We start from the raw sequence: 17,532 nt of genomic DNA on the forward strand, positions 1-17,532 counted from the left end.
TCAAGCTAAATCCCAATCAAATGGGAAATAATCTTTATAGAAACAAAAGATTCTTGTGTTGACGAAGTAAAGAGTGTAATAGCAATTCAAAACAGTTTAGTGATTTCCCTACTAATGCCCTTCCGTAAACCTTTGCCACAGGGATAGCAACTGAAAGCAGTTTTCCACCCTTCCCCTCTCCCATCCTACTTTCAATCACTTTTCATCAGAGAGATGATCATTGCACTGGGTTCTGAGCAGCTAAATAACTGAGATATTTGAGACATGGCAAAGAAATAACAAATAAATAAGTATATTAAATAAAAACATAAAAAACAATTATTTTCTCATCAGAGTGCTAGTTGCTCTAATCAAATCTCCTTAGCTATTTCCCTAACAGAGCTATAAAGAAGGCTCTAAGGTCACTTACCCCCAAACCCAATATCTGGTTGGTGATTCGACCTTTTCCCGTCCATTCAAATGCGACCCCTTCTTCTCATCTTCCTTCCCTCCCCATTGCAAACATCTTTGCAGCTGCTCCCCTCTTTTGGCTACTGAAGGAATGGCAAAGAGAGACACATAATAACAAGGTAGCCTCAGCAGGGTGCTTTTCTTGCTCCTTTTGAGACATTTTCCTTTTGTTCAGATAATTCATTTGAGTTCCAATGCAGGATTCCAGGCCTCTTTAGCTTTCTAGTTGGCCTCTAAAGGCAGTCCCAAGCAAGAAGTTGATTCCATGTCATCGTACTTAATGAAGCAATGGAGCTCAAAAGTGATGAATGGTTAAACAATGTGCCCAACTACGAATGTGAGCATGGGTGTTCTATTTGTACAACCTTGAGACTTCAGGATCAGTGATTTTAGACCAACACGTTAGACAAGAAGCAGTAGTAACTTCAAGAATCACTATCATAATGTGGATGCATAATTCTCTAAAGGTGGAGAAAACGGGGGTACCTGAAGGAGATTTTATATAATCTGAGCCAACCAAGCTGCATAGAAGTTCAAGTTTGATATTGTTGTTGGCTATGTACCTCAACATGGTGGCAGATTAGAGCAAAGGAATTCCAGAAATCAGACTCAAACATCTCTAGATGATTACTCGATACTTGAGCTTGCAGAACCTGATTACTTCACCATAAATCGATCTTAAGCATAACTATCTACCTGCTATGATTTGAAGTACTATATCTTAATGATCCTGCTTCAAAGGAAGAGAAAGAAAAGAATATCACAGTAACTCGCTAGAAATAGAGCCAGTATAATGTAATAAAATGAACTAAGATATACTTAAGCCAGGCTACTTTCTTAGGCTTTCTAATCCAAAAATAGTATCCACAATGTATCACATAACACTTGCTTTCTGCACTTGCAAAAACGTAGTGTTCAAGATGCATCAAGAGATAAAAAATAATCTCCTAAAGCTCCATCAAAGAAGAGAATAAAACTCAAGATAACTTTCTCTATGGAATACCAAATATGCATAACAACTGAAGAGAAGGAAAAAGAACTTAAATTTACAATAATAGAAGAATGCAGGGATAATACTTTTAATTTGAGAACCAACAGGTGCTCTCAACGTACAGCTTCTAAATAGAATACTTAGCTCAGAACTGACATATTTGAGTTCAATCGGTCACTAAAGCGAATACCACGGCAAAACTGAGAATCTCTTGAAAGGCTACCTCAAGCAAGAATACATCAACATACTGGACAGAATGAAATGAGAAAACCTGAAAAGTACTAGGTACGGTATACATAATTAAAACTCTGCTCAATCAGGAAAAGTGAATGTATTCTAATGTTCAAGTGGTGAATCCAAATTTTAATAACTAATTTATAGAAATAAACATTGAACAGCTTATTTTCTCAGTTATATTAATAGAAGATTAGCTCATCTTCTTCTGTGATTGTACCTAATTTTTGACTCCTCAACTTCAGAAATAGAACAATCACCTTGAGCACTTAAGATGACAGGGATACTAAAATATAATAAATGCTTGTCAAAATCATCATTTGCATTGACAACTCTCTCTCTCACTTCCAAGGATCCATATTTGGCTGATGAAGACTATTTACTTTGCCAATTACTCAAATATGTCAGAGAAACCAAAAGCACAAGCATTATGGGTCAGACTGGGAAGTTCCAGCAAACCTATCTAAGTAACAGTTGTTTTTCCTCATCATGTCATCTGATCTAAAGTGAATATGAGGAATATCAAACTTGTATGCTTAAAAGGTAATTATTTGAAATAATAGCTGAAAATGTCAAAAAAGATTGTGTACACATACTCAGAGAAAAGAGAATTTTCCACCTTGTTTAAAGCTATACAAATTTAATACATGATGCAGAATCTGCTTGAGAATGAAGCAGCACCATGCACACCCAATTCCAACAAATTAATTGACTGTTGTTGAGTGGCCAAGATAACCTGTCTAAAAACACAGATTTTTCATACGAAAAGTGCTGGTCTTTTTAGCAAATACATGAATATTGCATTTGTGAAGAAATGCAGACATCAGAAATGAGGGAATTGAATCCGTCTATGGAAATTTTTTTATGAATTTTTTTATATGAATATATGAATTACTTTGCTTCATTGATAACTGCTTAAAATTTTTTTATCAGCAGGGTACTTGAGCACATATTATCCTGGATAACTGTCATTTGAGATCTTCTCTAGGATTTGGGTTGAGCAACTTCATGAATAATCTCTTCCCAAGTCCACCAAAGCAACATAAAATTATTCAAATTTATGAGCTGCTTATTTATTTATTTATTTTTTCATTGTCAATGCCTATTAAATATTATACCACACTCCAATTTAGTGCTCTAAAATGGAGAGGGATAATAAAACTCATGAAGGTTTCTTATGGAGGACTGGTAGAGCCACCCAGATGCTGTGACAATCTTTATCAATCTCAATATATGACTAGTGAGGCATTGTACCACAATTACAGAAATGCCATAAGTGTCCCCATGGTGCCCCAACCAAAAAAGAAGTTAGTCAGCAATCTACCAGGTACTTTAGATATTACTTGTCTTAAAGGTCCATGGATTTTTCTCTCCGATTTCTCTGCAATGAAAGCCAGAAATTTGAAAATATCCAGTAAGTTTTGTCTAGTCAGGACTCAGGAGATGTACATAGGTCCGAATTCCTTCCTCAGTTAACATGGTAAAGTCCTGCCAGAATGAAACTTAAATAATCATGAAAACTACTCAGACAACTCAAGTTTGACGGATTTACCTCATACTGTCAAGAACTGCTTTCAGAACAAACTTCGTAGCGGTACACGAAACACCAACCGAATCTCGAATTCTTGCAACTACGAAAACAGCCACCTTTACCTTCTATTCCATCATTTCTGCCAGAAGGAACAAGGTCAGTGACATATCCAATGTGCTTTTCTGTTGCCTCAAAATAAAGATGCTCTATAGCATGCTTTTTTGTTTACCACAACATTTTCTCTCTTCCAAACAGCAGTTGTAACCATTCCACAACTAGAACAGAAGCTACTATAAAATCAAAGATGCTTAAAATGGCAGATAACCACCCTTCGCATAACCATGTAAAATGGCAGCATCACATGGAGTTTCAAGATGCACATCTCATTTTGACCTCTATATGATCCCTCTTCAGTGAATATTTCAGTCAGACTTAAGCTATTAAGCAATATTCAAATTACCTGAAAAAATACACTATGTGGTTTGAAAATAAATTGCTCTATTAGAGTAGAGATATATTCCTAGGCAAAGCCAATTTCATCCTCTGGATTACAAAGAAGAGGAATTAGAACGAGGCAATGAATTCTAAACTACTAAATTCAGTCAACATCCTTCTTTCAGTAATGGAACACTTTGGTTTCTAGAATGTTAGATATCAAGCCGATGATACACAGAGAATTCCAATGGAATGAGTTTCTGAATCTGGTACAAGATACCTTAACTTAATGTTATGGTCAGAAAGGCCTGATTAAAGCACAACTCTCCTTCTATACAGCATTATTAGGACAGATATCCCATGTGCCTTGTATATTCTAACAAATCCACCCTGACTTGCAGAGCCTATAATCAGGGAGTTGTTACCACCTTTAAGCATCAAAGAGTATAATTTAAATAATAAAAAAAAAGATGCTTGTTTCTTACCGGTTTCCATAGCAGAATTACATCCATTCAGGTAAAGACAGCCTCCACGAATTCAAAATGAATATATGATTAATATATGCGTTTTACTAAAATACCGAGAGGAGTAGAAGATCCAACCCAGCAGAATAGTGAAAATTCCACTTTCAGTGCTAAACCGAATTTTAAGATCAACGTCAAACTTAGCAATAATCACACAATTAACCATTTCTTTTCTTGAAACTTGACATTCTTAATTACTCAAGCCCAGAATAGTGTACCAGCATAAGTTGGCACACAGCAAAAGATGAAGATAAGCAGATAGGAGTTTTCAATGACACACACGCAGGACCAGCAAAAGAAAGACCAAACAACAAAATAACACCATGAATTGAAGGTCATAAAATGAAAACTTTTACAAGCACACAGGAAAATTTTAGTCCACCAGTTTATTTATCTATCAAAAAGGCATTCAACACTCTAAAATTCTCAAAGGCATCAAGCTCTACATGTCGATTAGACCTTAGATTGAATGTAAAATACTTCCATAAAAGGACACAAACTGTTCAACAGTGTGAGCAAACCATAGTTAATAAAAAGAAACATGTATACCAATTAATAAGCTGTCTGGGGCAATATCTAGTAGTAAATTACAATCCACTCATTTAAAACAGCACCACAAACAAAATAATTTTTCATTGCAACTAGAATGAAAAGTACATGAGAGCCAAATGGAACAAGCACATCAAGATCTGGGATACCCTGCCACAAAACTAAACTAAAGCATAATAATGGGGAAAATATCAGACAATATCTCCATAGTTGCAAACCAAAACCTTAAGTTGACAAATAACCTAAAGGAGATAAAAAAGAAATAAACTGTCCAAGACAAGGGAGATAAAGTCCTAGTCTAATCACTTGAAGATCCGTCATCATCTTCGCGTGCTGTCACAACCTTCTCTATAAACCTCTTCCTAACTCCATCAAGAACGTCTTTCTTAGACTGTTCACCCCCACCCTGACCATCATTGAGAATTGGATCCGACTGACAGAGAACTAATGCAACACCTAAAGATTTGGAAATGCAGTTTATGAAATCAGTCAGAGAAAATAGCAGATTCAATTTACAAAAGATTAAAATAGGGAATCAAATAGTTATCATATTCTCAGTCCCTCCGCTAGTTAATCCTAATCTAAACAAAAACAATAAGAACCATGAATATTCCATAAAACACAGGTTTCAAGGCAATATAGACATCAACTTCCATTAGAAGATATCAAGAGTTGCAGAAGCCTAAACTTCCAACATACCTTCAGGTGTGCATTTCCGACCAAAGCTACGGAGACCCACATAGTTTGCTTTGACTGCACTGTTGTTGTACACCAAAAGAGTTGGAATATTTTGATCAGGATAGTTAGGAATACAGTCAGTAGATATAATTTTCACAAACTTGGCTGCCGGATATCTTTGAGCCAGTTCTTCCAAACATTGCAAAAGAAGCTGGCAATCGGCGTGTCTATCAGAAAATGTGTAGTGTTAAACAATCTAGTACCTCCAACATAAAAAGTTGCTAAATTTTGAACCAATATTTAAAAAATTTAACATCACCACAAAGATAATAGTGAAGAGGAAAACAGTGCTTAATAAGTTATAATTACCCGTCCTTGTAAAGAACCACCACAACCCAAACATCTGCTGGTGCTTGTGAAACTTCTCGCACAAAATCAGATCCAGAAATCGGCATCACTGACCCAAACCTCGCAATTTTGGCTAATTCTCTCATCTCTGCCAACCTCTTCTTCCTTTGCAAAGCACCAAAACACGTATTAGCTTCCACATTTACTGAAACCACACTAATTCAAAAGCTCATTTTTCTCAAGATGCACCTAATTTTTCACCTCAATTACTGAAGAACTAAGTTCCACAACTGTTACCTAAATTCAAAATCTCTTTAGATGGGGAATAATTCCAATATAATCCTAATTACCAAGAAATTTAAAAAATGAAATTAACTTTCAATCCTTAGTTACTGAAATCCCAATATATGTATGAAGACAATTCAACGACCAAATACAGGAAAATCAAAAGGCCCACCACCCCAAAAAATGAAAAAAGTTAAAAGGTACCTGTACTCTTGGAGGAAGCGATCATCGTCAAGATCATCTTCAAGGTCTTCAAGTTCTTCTTCGGTCTTGTCATCGACCCAGGCCTTGTCTTTGGGCTTTGAGTCGGGGTCTTCGGCTGGGGTGAAAGAAGGGGGCTTGAAAGCAGGGGGTTTGGGAGGAAGGTTCCCTAATTTTCTCTGGATATCGTCCCATTGCGTCGAGGCACCTTCCAGATCCTTGTACACAAAATGGTAATCTGCCATTATTTTTGTTGAAAACAATGCCCTTGTTGACAATCCTTATACTCCAACAGATTTAGGAATCCTCACACAAAGTGATCTCCTCCACTATGCGCATTCGTTCTCCTATAAAAGCATGATTAACTGAGTCCATACTCCAAAAAACACAATGCAAAAAACAAAAAACAATGAAACTATATAATAAGACACTTTTAAATTTTTCTCAATTTCAAGTCTATTATTTTTTGTTTTTACTTATAAATTATTTAATTAATCATTTTAATTTCTTTATATCTTATAAGAAGACGTTTGGAGGGTTCCTGTTCATTACAATTTCATCTGCTCTCTTCAGGGCCATTTTTGTCCTTGCAGCCTTTTGGTTGTTCTTTTTCTTGGAGCTAAGACGTTTGGAGGGTTAGTGTTCATTACAATTCGTTTGCTCTCTTCAGGGCTATTTTTGTCCTCCAAGCCTTTTGGCTGTTCTTTTCCTTGTAGCTATTAGAACTGGTTGTTGTTTCTTGCAAGGCTTAGCCGAATGTTAGTGGAACAATGACTGTTTTGCAGCATTTCCAAGAAGTATTAATGAGATGTGATGTTTATATCTATCAGCCAGCTCATTTTCTCTTGTTTAATTACATTTTTGTCCCTCAAAATATTCATTGAATGGACTATATATTTTCAACTCATGTCTAACAGTGTCATTTTACAATAACTTTTACTTTTGGTGTTGGAAATTGGAAAATTGCTTCATGTATTCATGTTCCGTAGCTATTTGTATAAGCCCACAATTTTTTGCTTTATCCTACTACCTTCTGCTTCGTTTATGCTTCCTTTATTCATGCTATAAACTGTAAACCATGGCTTCAACTGATGCACTTGCACATTCAACGAATAAGAACATTGTTCGCAATCGAAGATTAAGAGAAAAATATGCTTCCTTATCAGTGGAAGAAAAAGAAGCTCGTAGAGCTAAACAAAGAGAAGCTTATCAAAAGAGGAGAGGAAGGAAAGCTGCTGCATCCACATCTTCTATGAATCAACGGCAAACTGATGGTATCTAATTCAGTTTTGCCTTTATATTGTGTTTTTGTATGTAGCAGAAAGCAGTAATGCATCGTCTGAAATAAAAGAAGGTGCTTCTCATGCATGCAATACTTAAAAATTTTCTTATGAAAAACCTGCTCACGAGAAAAACATAGATCGAGTAACCGATAACAAATTGCTCCCCAACAAAAAATATATTATAAGAACTAACCATCAGTAAGACAAACTACAATCACACTACTAATCTGGATTGTAGCATACAAAAAATATAATACTAACTGAGCAGTACTTGAAATGTTAATACAGCTAGCAGAGGTGTTGAAATTTAAAACTGTTCCTGCTTCACTTTTCTATATGATTTCATGCTTTAATTAATTAATGGCATTTAATGTTGACATTCTTGTCAAGTTAACAACTAAGATGATGTTTTTCCCAAAAAAAAAAAAAAAAACTAAGCTGATGTAAAATAGTAAACGTGCATACAGCATATAAATATATATCAGCATACACATTTGTTTTTCCCACTAAGATTCCATATTATCCAGCCCGTCAATGCCATGCACCTCTTTTTCAATCACTGACTTATGCTTCTAAATTACTTTCTTCATAAATAAAGAGGCAAAAAATCTTCTCTAAGCAATGTGAATTATGAAAATCTTGTATATCAGGTATAGAACTTCCAGTTGGGTGTGACGCACAGCAAAACAATGAGCACAATAACCAACAGAGTATTGCTGTTAAACAACTTCTGCAACAGAATAGAAACAAAGAGACTAATCTGCAACAATCTATTGCTGTCAAAAGTAATTCTCTGTGCAAAACCAATGGTAAATCAAAAAGCAAGCTGAAAAAGCATGATTTTGTATTTTCGACATTTGAACAAGGTTTGCCTACACAAATTAATTCTGTCTTCTATGTTTACACAAGTAATTCTGTATTCTATGTTTACCTTAATTCTGTATTTTTTTTGCTCTTCTAGGTTCTTCATCAAAAAATTCGTCCAACTATAAATGCAGAAGAATCAATAAACTAAATGTGTCAGGTATATCTTGTTATAATCATATTTATCACTCTATGTTTCATATAACAATTTCTTTGTTTTTATCTGGTAGGTGATCCTCCTATATGCGATAGCTGCTCTAATTTCTTGCATGAAACAGTTGATAATCTTGCAGGTTTAACCCCTTAATACTATTTTTACAAATATTTGCTCAGTGTTGGTTGGTCACTGAATTTGATTTATGTTCTTACACTTTTTTATTTACCTAATCAGGTATATCAATGACAGTACAGCCTCAGCCAGTGGAAACCAATGTTTCTAATGTCATAAAAAATCATCCAAAAGGTATGTATAACTAAAATGTATCTGAAAATGTTACAAAACTTATATGTCCTTATCAGCAAAAAACAGAGATTAGTGTTCATACATTTCATCTGCCCTTATTACTGATTCTTGTAGTCATATGTTCAGAAAATTCATTATATATTAACATTACTCATTCTTATAATTGTATGTTCAGAAAATTGATTACTAAGTCTTTTATCGTTTTTGCAGTGAAAATGTATATAAAGATGAGAACTTTGATGAGACTCAGAGGCAACTACCTACATTACTGGCCTCAAAGATTCAAAGATGCTTTTTTGTTGGAAGTTTTTGTTTTAAAGCCCACTTCTACAGACTGCTCATCTCCTTCATTAATATTTTAGCATTCATTTTATCAGGTTATATAAAATGCATTTGAAGAATAGGAAGCATAAGTTCTTTTTGCTTTCATATGTGTTCATTATTTATAACAAATCTCTATCTCCCCTCTCAGGTCTTTTGTTATTTGAATAAACTAAATCACTCATTGTTGTGATTCCTTGCAGTTGACCTTCTATTCAATGTATCAGAAGATTCAGATTATGTCCGGACTATTCTAGGTAGCATGTTATTGTTGAATTCTGCCTTCTAAATTTGTTAAGTATTTCTATGTATTGCATCTATAAGAAAATAAATCATGGTTAGATAAATACTGATTTTGCACTATAAAGTAGCACTGGTATTACATAACTTAACTATGCATTTCTTTTTAACCATGCCATGCACGTCTTACTTTATTTTCTATTATATACTTTTGTCTCAGCTAAAGCTATAGACAAACGTCCTGACCTCAAAACTAAGGCTGCTGAGTCAAATAAAGCAGCAAAGATTGGATAAGCTTCAGCACTTACAAGAAGTGACAACATTCAAGTAACCCTATACTATTGTATTCAAGATTGGATAAGCAAGCACTTACAAGAAGTGACAACATTCAAGTAACCCTATACTATTGTAATCATGTCTCTCACAATTTTGCCAGCTCTAGAGAATATCAACGTGATGTGATTATATCTACTATCCAATTCATTCTTATAAACCTTATTCCTAATTCTAGAAAATGTTGGTCCAAGTGTATCAGATGTCAAAGCTTCAGAAATTCTAACCTCAACTACTTTAATGCATATGTCACCTGATTATTTAAGCATATGTCAGCTTCTCATGTTTTTGGATAGACCACAAGACATTGCTGCTGTATTTGAGAAACTCTTGAGAACAAAAAGTAAGAATGATGGTTTATTGGGATTTCAAATAGCATTTGACCTTGTAGAGAATGAACACCAAGCTTATCTTTTGAAAATGAGGGACTAACTTTCCAGTCCCAAGAAAGATATTCAGATAACAGAGGGTAATCAAAATTCTGAAAGAAACTATTTATGCTGCGAAGTTACCAGAAATAAAAGGAATGCTGTCTCGAGAGACTTCCATACAGTTGACATTGCAATTCTTATATAGTTATAATAACTAAGGTATTTTTCCTATTTTCTTTTTTTCCCTTCTCCAGATAGTTTCTCAGTTTACTAGATTTCTTTGGAATATTTCACTAATTGTTACCTTTTTGCATATCAGATTGCATTTTGTAATTCTCAGCACAATAAAACAATCTGTTGAGATGAGAAATAATATTTGTCATAATGCAACTATACACACTAATAGCATTATGGATGCCGTCACAACTGTCAACACATTACTCTGCACCTACTTTCCTCATTGTTTTATATGCTGCATAACGATAAAACTTATTATTTCTATCTAACATTTTGTATTTGTTTAAACTATCAGAACTAGGTCACCAGGACTACAAATTGGACTAAGTTTAGCGCAACAGCAGTACAGGTTATTAACAGAGACCATCTACAGCAAGGAAAATCACTTATAGGTCCTTGTCACACAGTGGAGCTGGTGGTGGTGGCAGCTCATATTCAGAAATATAAGCATTGTCTGCTATGAGGAAGGCATGAATTAGTTCCTCTATCATAGTCTAACAAACACTAACGCTGAAGTATTTGTCTTATTGCATTATGTAAAAAAGTACCTATTTTTATCTTTCGACTTTTCTGTCTTTTTTTAAAAATTGTCTCCTACACGTTATTCAGCATAGTACCTACCTTAGCAGTATTGGAAACTCCTAATGAAGATATTTTTCATGATATAAAAAATGTCATGTAAAAACTTATTAAATTAAAAGCTATAATATATTTCTATAAAAGCTGAATGAATTCCATAATCTATTGCTAGAATTAAAAACTTAATGAATTCTTTCTCTTTTTGACAGTTTACGGAACAGAAGAAGCACATTATCGATAAATGTATGCATTAGCATTTGCTTACAATGAAACTGCAAACAACAAGACGATTTGATACCTGCTGCAATGGTGTTAGGTAAACTGCAATTTTGGCACTTGGTTAGTTTGTCTTATGTTTAGGCTTAGCACTGGTTTATGGTTTATGTTCTGGACTATAAGAACTTGACAGCAAAGCTTCGCTTGTCCAAACAACTTTTCATATGATGTCTTTGCTCTTAACTTTTTCTACCCTTATTAGTCATTCTTGTAGATATATGTTCAGAAAATTCATTATATATTTACATTGCTCATTCTTATAATTGTATGTTCAGAAAATTAATTACTAACTGTTTATCGTTTTGCAACAAGAGTGTATATGAACATGAGAACTTTGATGAGACTCACAGCCAACTAGCTATATTACTAGCCTCAAAGATTCAAAGATGCCTTTTTGTTGCAAGTTTTTCTTTTAAAGCCTACTTCTACAGACAACTCATCTCCTTGATTAATATTTTAGCATTCATTTTACCAGGTTATGTAAAATCCATTTGAAGAATAGGAAGGATAAATTTTTTTTTGCTTTCGTATGTGTTCATTATTCATAACAAACCTTTAAGAAAATAAATCATGGCTAGATAAATACTGATTTTGAAGTATAAAGTGGCACTGGTATTACATAAGTTAACTATGCATTTCTTTTTAACCATGCCATACACGTCTTACTTTATTTTCTACTATATCCTTTTATCTCAGCTAAAGCTATAGACAAACGTCCTGATCTCAAGACTAAGGCTGCTAAGACAAATAAAGCACCAAAGATAGATCCAAGATCAAAGGCCATTGTTCAAAGCATGCTTGATAAGTATGTAAACTTCTGAAACACTAGATTATACTATATATTTAAACTTTCTCTCATTATCTCATTTTTGAAACTCCCTCTAGGTATATAATTAACAAAAGATATCAATAACCTGTGAGAATAGATATAAAATACCAGAGATTGGATAAGCTTCAGCAAATACTTATACAAACTGACAACATTCAAGTAACTCTATACTATTGTAATCATGTCTGTCACAATCTTGTCAACTCTAGAAAATATCAGCGTGATATGATTATATCTATTTAATTCATTCTTCTAAACCTTATTCCTAATTCTAAAAAATGTTGGTCCAAGTGTATCAGATGTGAAAACTTCAGAAATTCTAACCTCAACTACTTTAATGCATATGTCACCTGATTATTTAGGCATATGTCAGCTTCTCATGTTTTTGGATAGACCACAAGACATTGCTGCTGCATTTGAGAAACTCTTAAGAGCAAAAAGTAAGAATGATGGTTTATTGGGATTTCAAATAGCATTTGACCTTGTAGAGAATGAACACCAAGCTTATCTTTTGAAAATGAGGGACTAACTTTCCAGTCCCAAGAAAGATATTCAGATAACAGAGGGTAATCAAAATTCTGAAGGAAACTATTTATGCTACAAAGTTATCAAAAATAAAAGGGATGCTGTCTCGAAGACTTCCATACAGTTGACATTGCAATTCTTATATAGTTATAATAAGTAAGACATTTTTCCTATTTTCTTTTCTTTTCTTCCCAAGATGCTTTCCCAGTTTACTAGATTTCTTTAAAACATTTGACTAATTGTTGGCTTTTTGCATATTAGATTGCATTTCATAATTCCCAACACAATAAAGCAATCTGTTAAGAAGAGAAATAATATTTTAGTTAGCACAAGATAAGATGTGCATAATAGTTTAAAAACATGGTTAGTTAGTTCAAAATAAGATCTGAGTACGATCACTCAATGACATTTAGTAAATCAAATTTGATTACAACGAAAAAAATATCAAAGACAAATAGCAAATAGCAAGCATTCTCAATTTCAAATTTTGTATGCTCGGTAACTTTTTCACATGAACAAAGTTCAGTTTTCAGAATTAAATTAGAGGCTGTTTCTCCAAATCTCACATTAACTACTTTACATTCCATATTTACAAGGGGAAAATTTTTTTATTCAAGGGGAAATCCCAAAACTTACAAGGAGGAAAAGGAATTGAGAGTCAAGTTAGTTTTCAAAACATTTGTAAAATATGGTGCTTTGTTTAAAAGTTAAAGTTTGATATCAAGTTTTTGATATCATAGCACAATCATGGGAACGGATATCAAGTTTTTGATGCTCATATATTTCATTGTATGATAAACAACTATGACAATATGGTGCGTTACTGAGAATACTGATTCTATGATGGAGAGGACTCAAAACATCTTGTAGTCATTGAAATATATTAAGTTGTTTAGTGATGCATTTTGTGTCAGTTGATGTTTCTTAGCATATAAAGTTTTTTTTGCATTCGACAATGTTGCACAAACATACACTTTTTAAGTACAAATTTTAAGTACACACCACTCCATCCATACATATAATTTTAAGTACAAATTATACTATAATATGCACTAAAATATATAATATAATACCTACCATAATATGTATGATTAGAACTATCAATAGGTCTAACTGGAATGAGTTCGGCCTATTCAACTTGAGAAAAGTATGATTGAATCAGTAAGACTTGATTTAAACATGAGTAGAGCCTGGGTGTCATTTGGCTCGATCCAGTTAGAATCTGATCCATTAAAGGTTACATTAAAAGTGTATGTTTTGTATGTAATAATGTGTATATTGTGTTTAATAGTGAGTTTGGGCCAATTGTGAAATAGGCCTGAAATGGACCAGTTCAAACATGCTACTGTGCACCTACTTTCCTCATTGTTTTATATGCTGAATAATGATAAAAGTAGTTATCTCTATCTAACATTTTGTATTTGTTTAAACTGTCACAACTAGCTCACCAGAGCTACAAATTGGACTAAGTTTAGCGCAACAGCACTACAACTTATTGACAGCGGCCATCTACAACAACGAAAATCACTAATGGCTCCTTGTCACAGAATGAGGCTGGTGGTGGTGGCAGCCCATATTCAGAAACATAAACATTGGTATTTGTCTTATTGCATTATGTAAAGAAGTACTTATTTTTATGTTTCCACTTTTCTACTTTTTTTTAAAAATCATCTCCTACAGGTTATTCAGCATAGTACCTACCTTAGCCTTGGTTTACATTTTGCTGCATCAGAATTAAGCAATGATGTTAGGCAAACAGCAGTTTTGGCATTTAGTTAGTTTCTCTTACGTTCAGGCTAGGCACGCACTTATGGTTTATGTTCTGGACTATAAAAATTTGACACCAAACCTTTACTTCTCCAAACAAGTTTTCATATTATGTCTTTGCTCTTAACTTTTTCTAGCCTTCTACAAGAATCAATGAATATGCACAGATTCAGTAATTCATCTAATTGAGTTGCTAACCTTAAAATACACATGTTATTGCTGAAGCCTTTAACATCAGATGTAATTGATTTTATTCATGAAGAAGCTTTTATAACAATGACCTGAGTGATTCCACTGTTAATGCATTCAGGTAATTGGAAAAAATTATTCTGGTTAAGCATGAGAATGCTATGAACGAGATGCATAAATTGCTTTGAAAGACAAAACATAACAAAGTAACTGCAGTTGTTGTTCTTACTATTTTTAGCCAATCTTGGTACTGGAATCTGCTCATATACTTCCTTAGCTTATGCTCTAGCACTTCAGCTATCATGAGAAACAAAAAGACAAAGCAGAGTTATATTCCATCATTTTTTATCTACTTCTGTAATCAAGAATGGAAAACACACCATTTTCATTTGACATTCAGTCACAATAGATCTATCATACATTCAAAGTTTTTCAATTATTACAGGCATTACTCACAGATTATTATGTGATTGGCAGATCCACGGTAGTGCCTAATTTTTATTTTAAACTTTTTTTATCATGACACAAACGTTATAAAGCTCACCATTAGTTTGCAAGTAATGTATTTTCCCTGTAATTAACTATTACCTTTGCTCTTCAGCTCCACTCACCCCAAAAAAAAAAAAAACCTATTATCTTTGGTTCAAGCTTCTCAGTTGAGAGTTGCAACTCACTGTTGTGAATTATTACCCCATGTTGTCTGTGGATCTATCAGCCATGTTCTTTTCTCTCACCTTTCTCACACTCCCCTCTTCTCATTTCTCCCTTGCCCAGTCTCCCCTGCACACACTACACACAGCGGACACCAGACATAGATGTGTGCAAAAAACGTATAGACATGGCTGTCGTGAACCAGAGTGGGATGGCTCCAATATTCACGTTCATGAGAAGTGACAGTATTGGTTAAGCGTCATTTGGGTTCGCCTCAGTTCAGCCAAAAAGATTAGAAAGATGGTCTGGTCACGGCTCAAATATGGCTTCATCTATTTCCAATCAGATTTCAATTTTCCGTATTTTCAAACCCTATTCCTTAGAAATCATCGATAAGATAACAAAATTGACCCCTCGGCCAAAGTATCGACCAAGAAATGAAAGGGATGAATTTCCCACCCCTCGGCTACCCGCCGCACAAAAAACACAGAATTTGAACAGAAAAAATTAATCAAATTAAATCATACTGAAAACATTACCACTGCCAAGATGCAATAAGCTGAGAGGGCGACAAGACACGAACCGAAGGGTACAGCGAAGCGAGAAGGAAGCCCTGCAGCAGCCGCAGACCTAAATCAGGACAGCGAAGGTTTAATCGACGACGCCATGGATAATATCCTCACCATTGTCACTCTATTTCTCTGTTCCCCGCTCGCTCTCTCGTACATATGACCGAATTTCTATATATGCAGAGCAAAGTAGCTCTGAACTCTGAAGTGAAGCGTAGTGAAACCAAGAAATTAGATACGCAAATTATTTGTGAACTGAGGAACCCACGACCCAGGACCGAAGACCGAAAAGCCTGTGTTCAATTGCCGAAAAGCCTGTGTCCAATTCGCAGCTGATTGGTTGTTTCGCAGCCAAAGCAATTGCTCATCCACAATCATTGTACCGTGCTTATACATTGCGTATTAAATATCTTCGCTTCCTTTTCTCTTCCAATTCTCTCCCTTCACTCATTCCTGCATACTAATTGCTTGTGACTATTTCAACTCCATACCTTCTGAATTTACAATTTACCTTTTCACTGAACCATGAACAGATAAATAAAAGAAATAAAAGAAAACAAAAAAATTACATCTTCACAATATTTCCTAACGCTAATTAACTTTGGAAGTATTGTATATAAACAACTTTATATAAAGTGGGAATGCTGCTTGGATTGTTGATGGTCTTTCGTCCTCTACCCCACTGCAAATCACGTGCCCCTGCAGATCCCATTACAAATATGGGTTGTTTCTTTTTGCTTCTCCATCATTCATGCACCACCTATCTTGTAGCGGTACACTGAACAGCAACCGAATCTCGAATTCTTGCAACTACGAAAACAGCCACCTTTACCTTCTATTCCATCATTTCTGCCAGAAGGAACAAGGTCAGTGACATATCCAATGTGCTTTTCTGTTGCCTCAAAATAAAGATGCTCTATAGCATGCTTTTTTGTTTACCACAACAACATTTTCTCTCTTCCAAACAGCAGTTGTAACCATTCCACAACTAGAACAGAAGCTACTATAAAATCAAAGATGCTTAAAATGGCAGATAACCACCCTTCGCATAACCATGTAAAATGGCAGCATCACATGGAGTTTCAAGATGCACATCTCATTTTGACCTCTATATGATCCCTCTTCAGTGAATATTTCAGTCAGACTTAAGCTATTAAGCAATATTCAAATTACCTGAAAAAATACACTATGTGGTTTGAAAATAAATTGCTCTATCAGAGTAGAGATATATTCCTAGGCAAAGCCAATTTCATCCTCTGGATTACAAAGAAGAGGAATTAGAACGAGGCAATGAATTCTAAACTACTAAATTCAGTCAACATCCTTCTTTCAGTAATGGAACACTTTGGTTTCTAGAATGTTAGATATCAAGCCGATGATACACAGAGAATTCCAATGGAATGAGTTTCTGAATCTGGTACAAGATACCTTAACTTAATGTTATGGTCAGAAAGGCCTGATTAAAGCACAACTCTCCTTCTATACAGCATTATTAGGACAGATATCCCATGTGCCTTGTATATTCTAACAAATCCACCCTGACTTGCAGAGCCTATAATCAGGGAGTTGTTACCACCTTTAAGCATCAAAGAGTATAATTTAAATAAAATAAAAAAAAAAGATGCTTGTTTCTTACCGGTTTCCATAGCAGAATTACATCCATTCAGGTAAAGACAGCCTCCACGAATTCAAAATGAATATATGATTAATTTATGCGTTTTACTAAAATACCGAGAGGAGTAGAAGATCCAACCCAGCAGAATAGTGAAAATTCCACTTTCAGTGCTAAACCGAATTTTAAGATCAACG

General features: G+C 34.5%; 2 protein-coding genes across 12 annotated transcripts; one reads left to right on the plus strand and one right to left on the minus strand.

The window, feature by feature from the left end:
• LOC113690348 (uncharacterized) lies at window positions 1-16,180 on the minus strand. Of its 4 annotated transcripts, XR_003448424.2 has the most exons (8): window positions 15,694-16,180; window positions 14,733-14,800; window positions 6,230-6,573; window positions 5,762-5,905; window positions 5,414-5,619; window positions 3,228-3,345; window positions 410-1,180; window positions 1-248 (listed from the first exon to the last, which is right to left on the minus strand). XR_003448424.2 is itself a non-coding variant. In XM_027208202.2 (6 exons), the coding sequence occupies exons 3-6, from the start codon at window positions 6,469-6,471 to the stop codon at window positions 5,013-5,015; spliced, it is 750 nt and encodes a 249-aa protein (XP_027064003.1). In that variant the 5' UTR covers window positions 6,472-6,573; window positions 14,733-14,800; window positions 15,694-16,177; the 3' UTR covers window positions 4,784-5,012. The 4 variants fall into 4 exon arrangements, 2 of the variants coding, with proteins under 2 accessions (XP_027064003.1, XP_027064006.1); XR_003448423.2 differs by having other exon boundaries at window positions 410-3,345; XM_027208202.2 differs by lacking the exons at window positions 1-248; window positions 410-1,180; window positions 3,228-3,345 and adding an exon at window positions 4,784-5,170 and having other exon boundaries at window positions 15,694-16,177.
• On the plus strand, window positions 7,231-14,071 carry LOC113690346 (uncharacterized). Of its 8 annotated transcripts, none has more exons than XM_072050521.1 (12): window positions 7,231-7,500; window positions 8,160-8,375; window positions 8,471-8,533; window positions 8,604-8,666; window positions 8,765-8,836; window positions 9,047-9,213; window positions 9,361-9,414; window positions 9,618-10,320; window positions 10,634-10,806; window positions 11,127-11,233; window positions 11,890-11,998; window positions 13,991-14,071. In XM_072050521.1, exons 1-6 carry the CDS (start codon window positions 7,305-7,307, stop codon window positions 9,196-9,198), a joined length of 762 nt encoding a protein of 253 aa, XP_071906622.1. In that variant the 5' UTR covers window positions 7,231-7,304; the 3' UTR covers window positions 9,199-9,213; window positions 9,361-9,414; window positions 9,618-10,320; window positions 10,634-10,806; window positions 11,127-11,233; window positions 11,890-11,998; window positions 13,991-14,071. The 8 variants fall into 8 exon arrangements, with proteins under 8 accessions (XP_071906622.1, XP_071906625.1, XP_071906624.1 ...); XM_072050524.1 differs by having other exon boundaries at window positions 9,618-9,805; XM_072050523.1 differs by having other exon boundaries at window positions 9,618-9,789.
• Window positions 16,181-17,532: the final 1,352 nt, after the last annotated feature.

The sequence above is a fragment of the Coffea arabica genome, chromosome 5c (genome assembly GCF_036785885.1).
Source record: "Coffea arabica cultivar ET-39 chromosome 5c, Coffea Arabica ET-39 HiFi, whole genome shotgun sequence".
In the NCBI taxonomy this organism is placed as follows: Eukaryota; Viridiplantae; Streptophyta; class Magnoliopsida; order Gentianales; family Rubiaceae; genus Coffea; species Coffea arabica.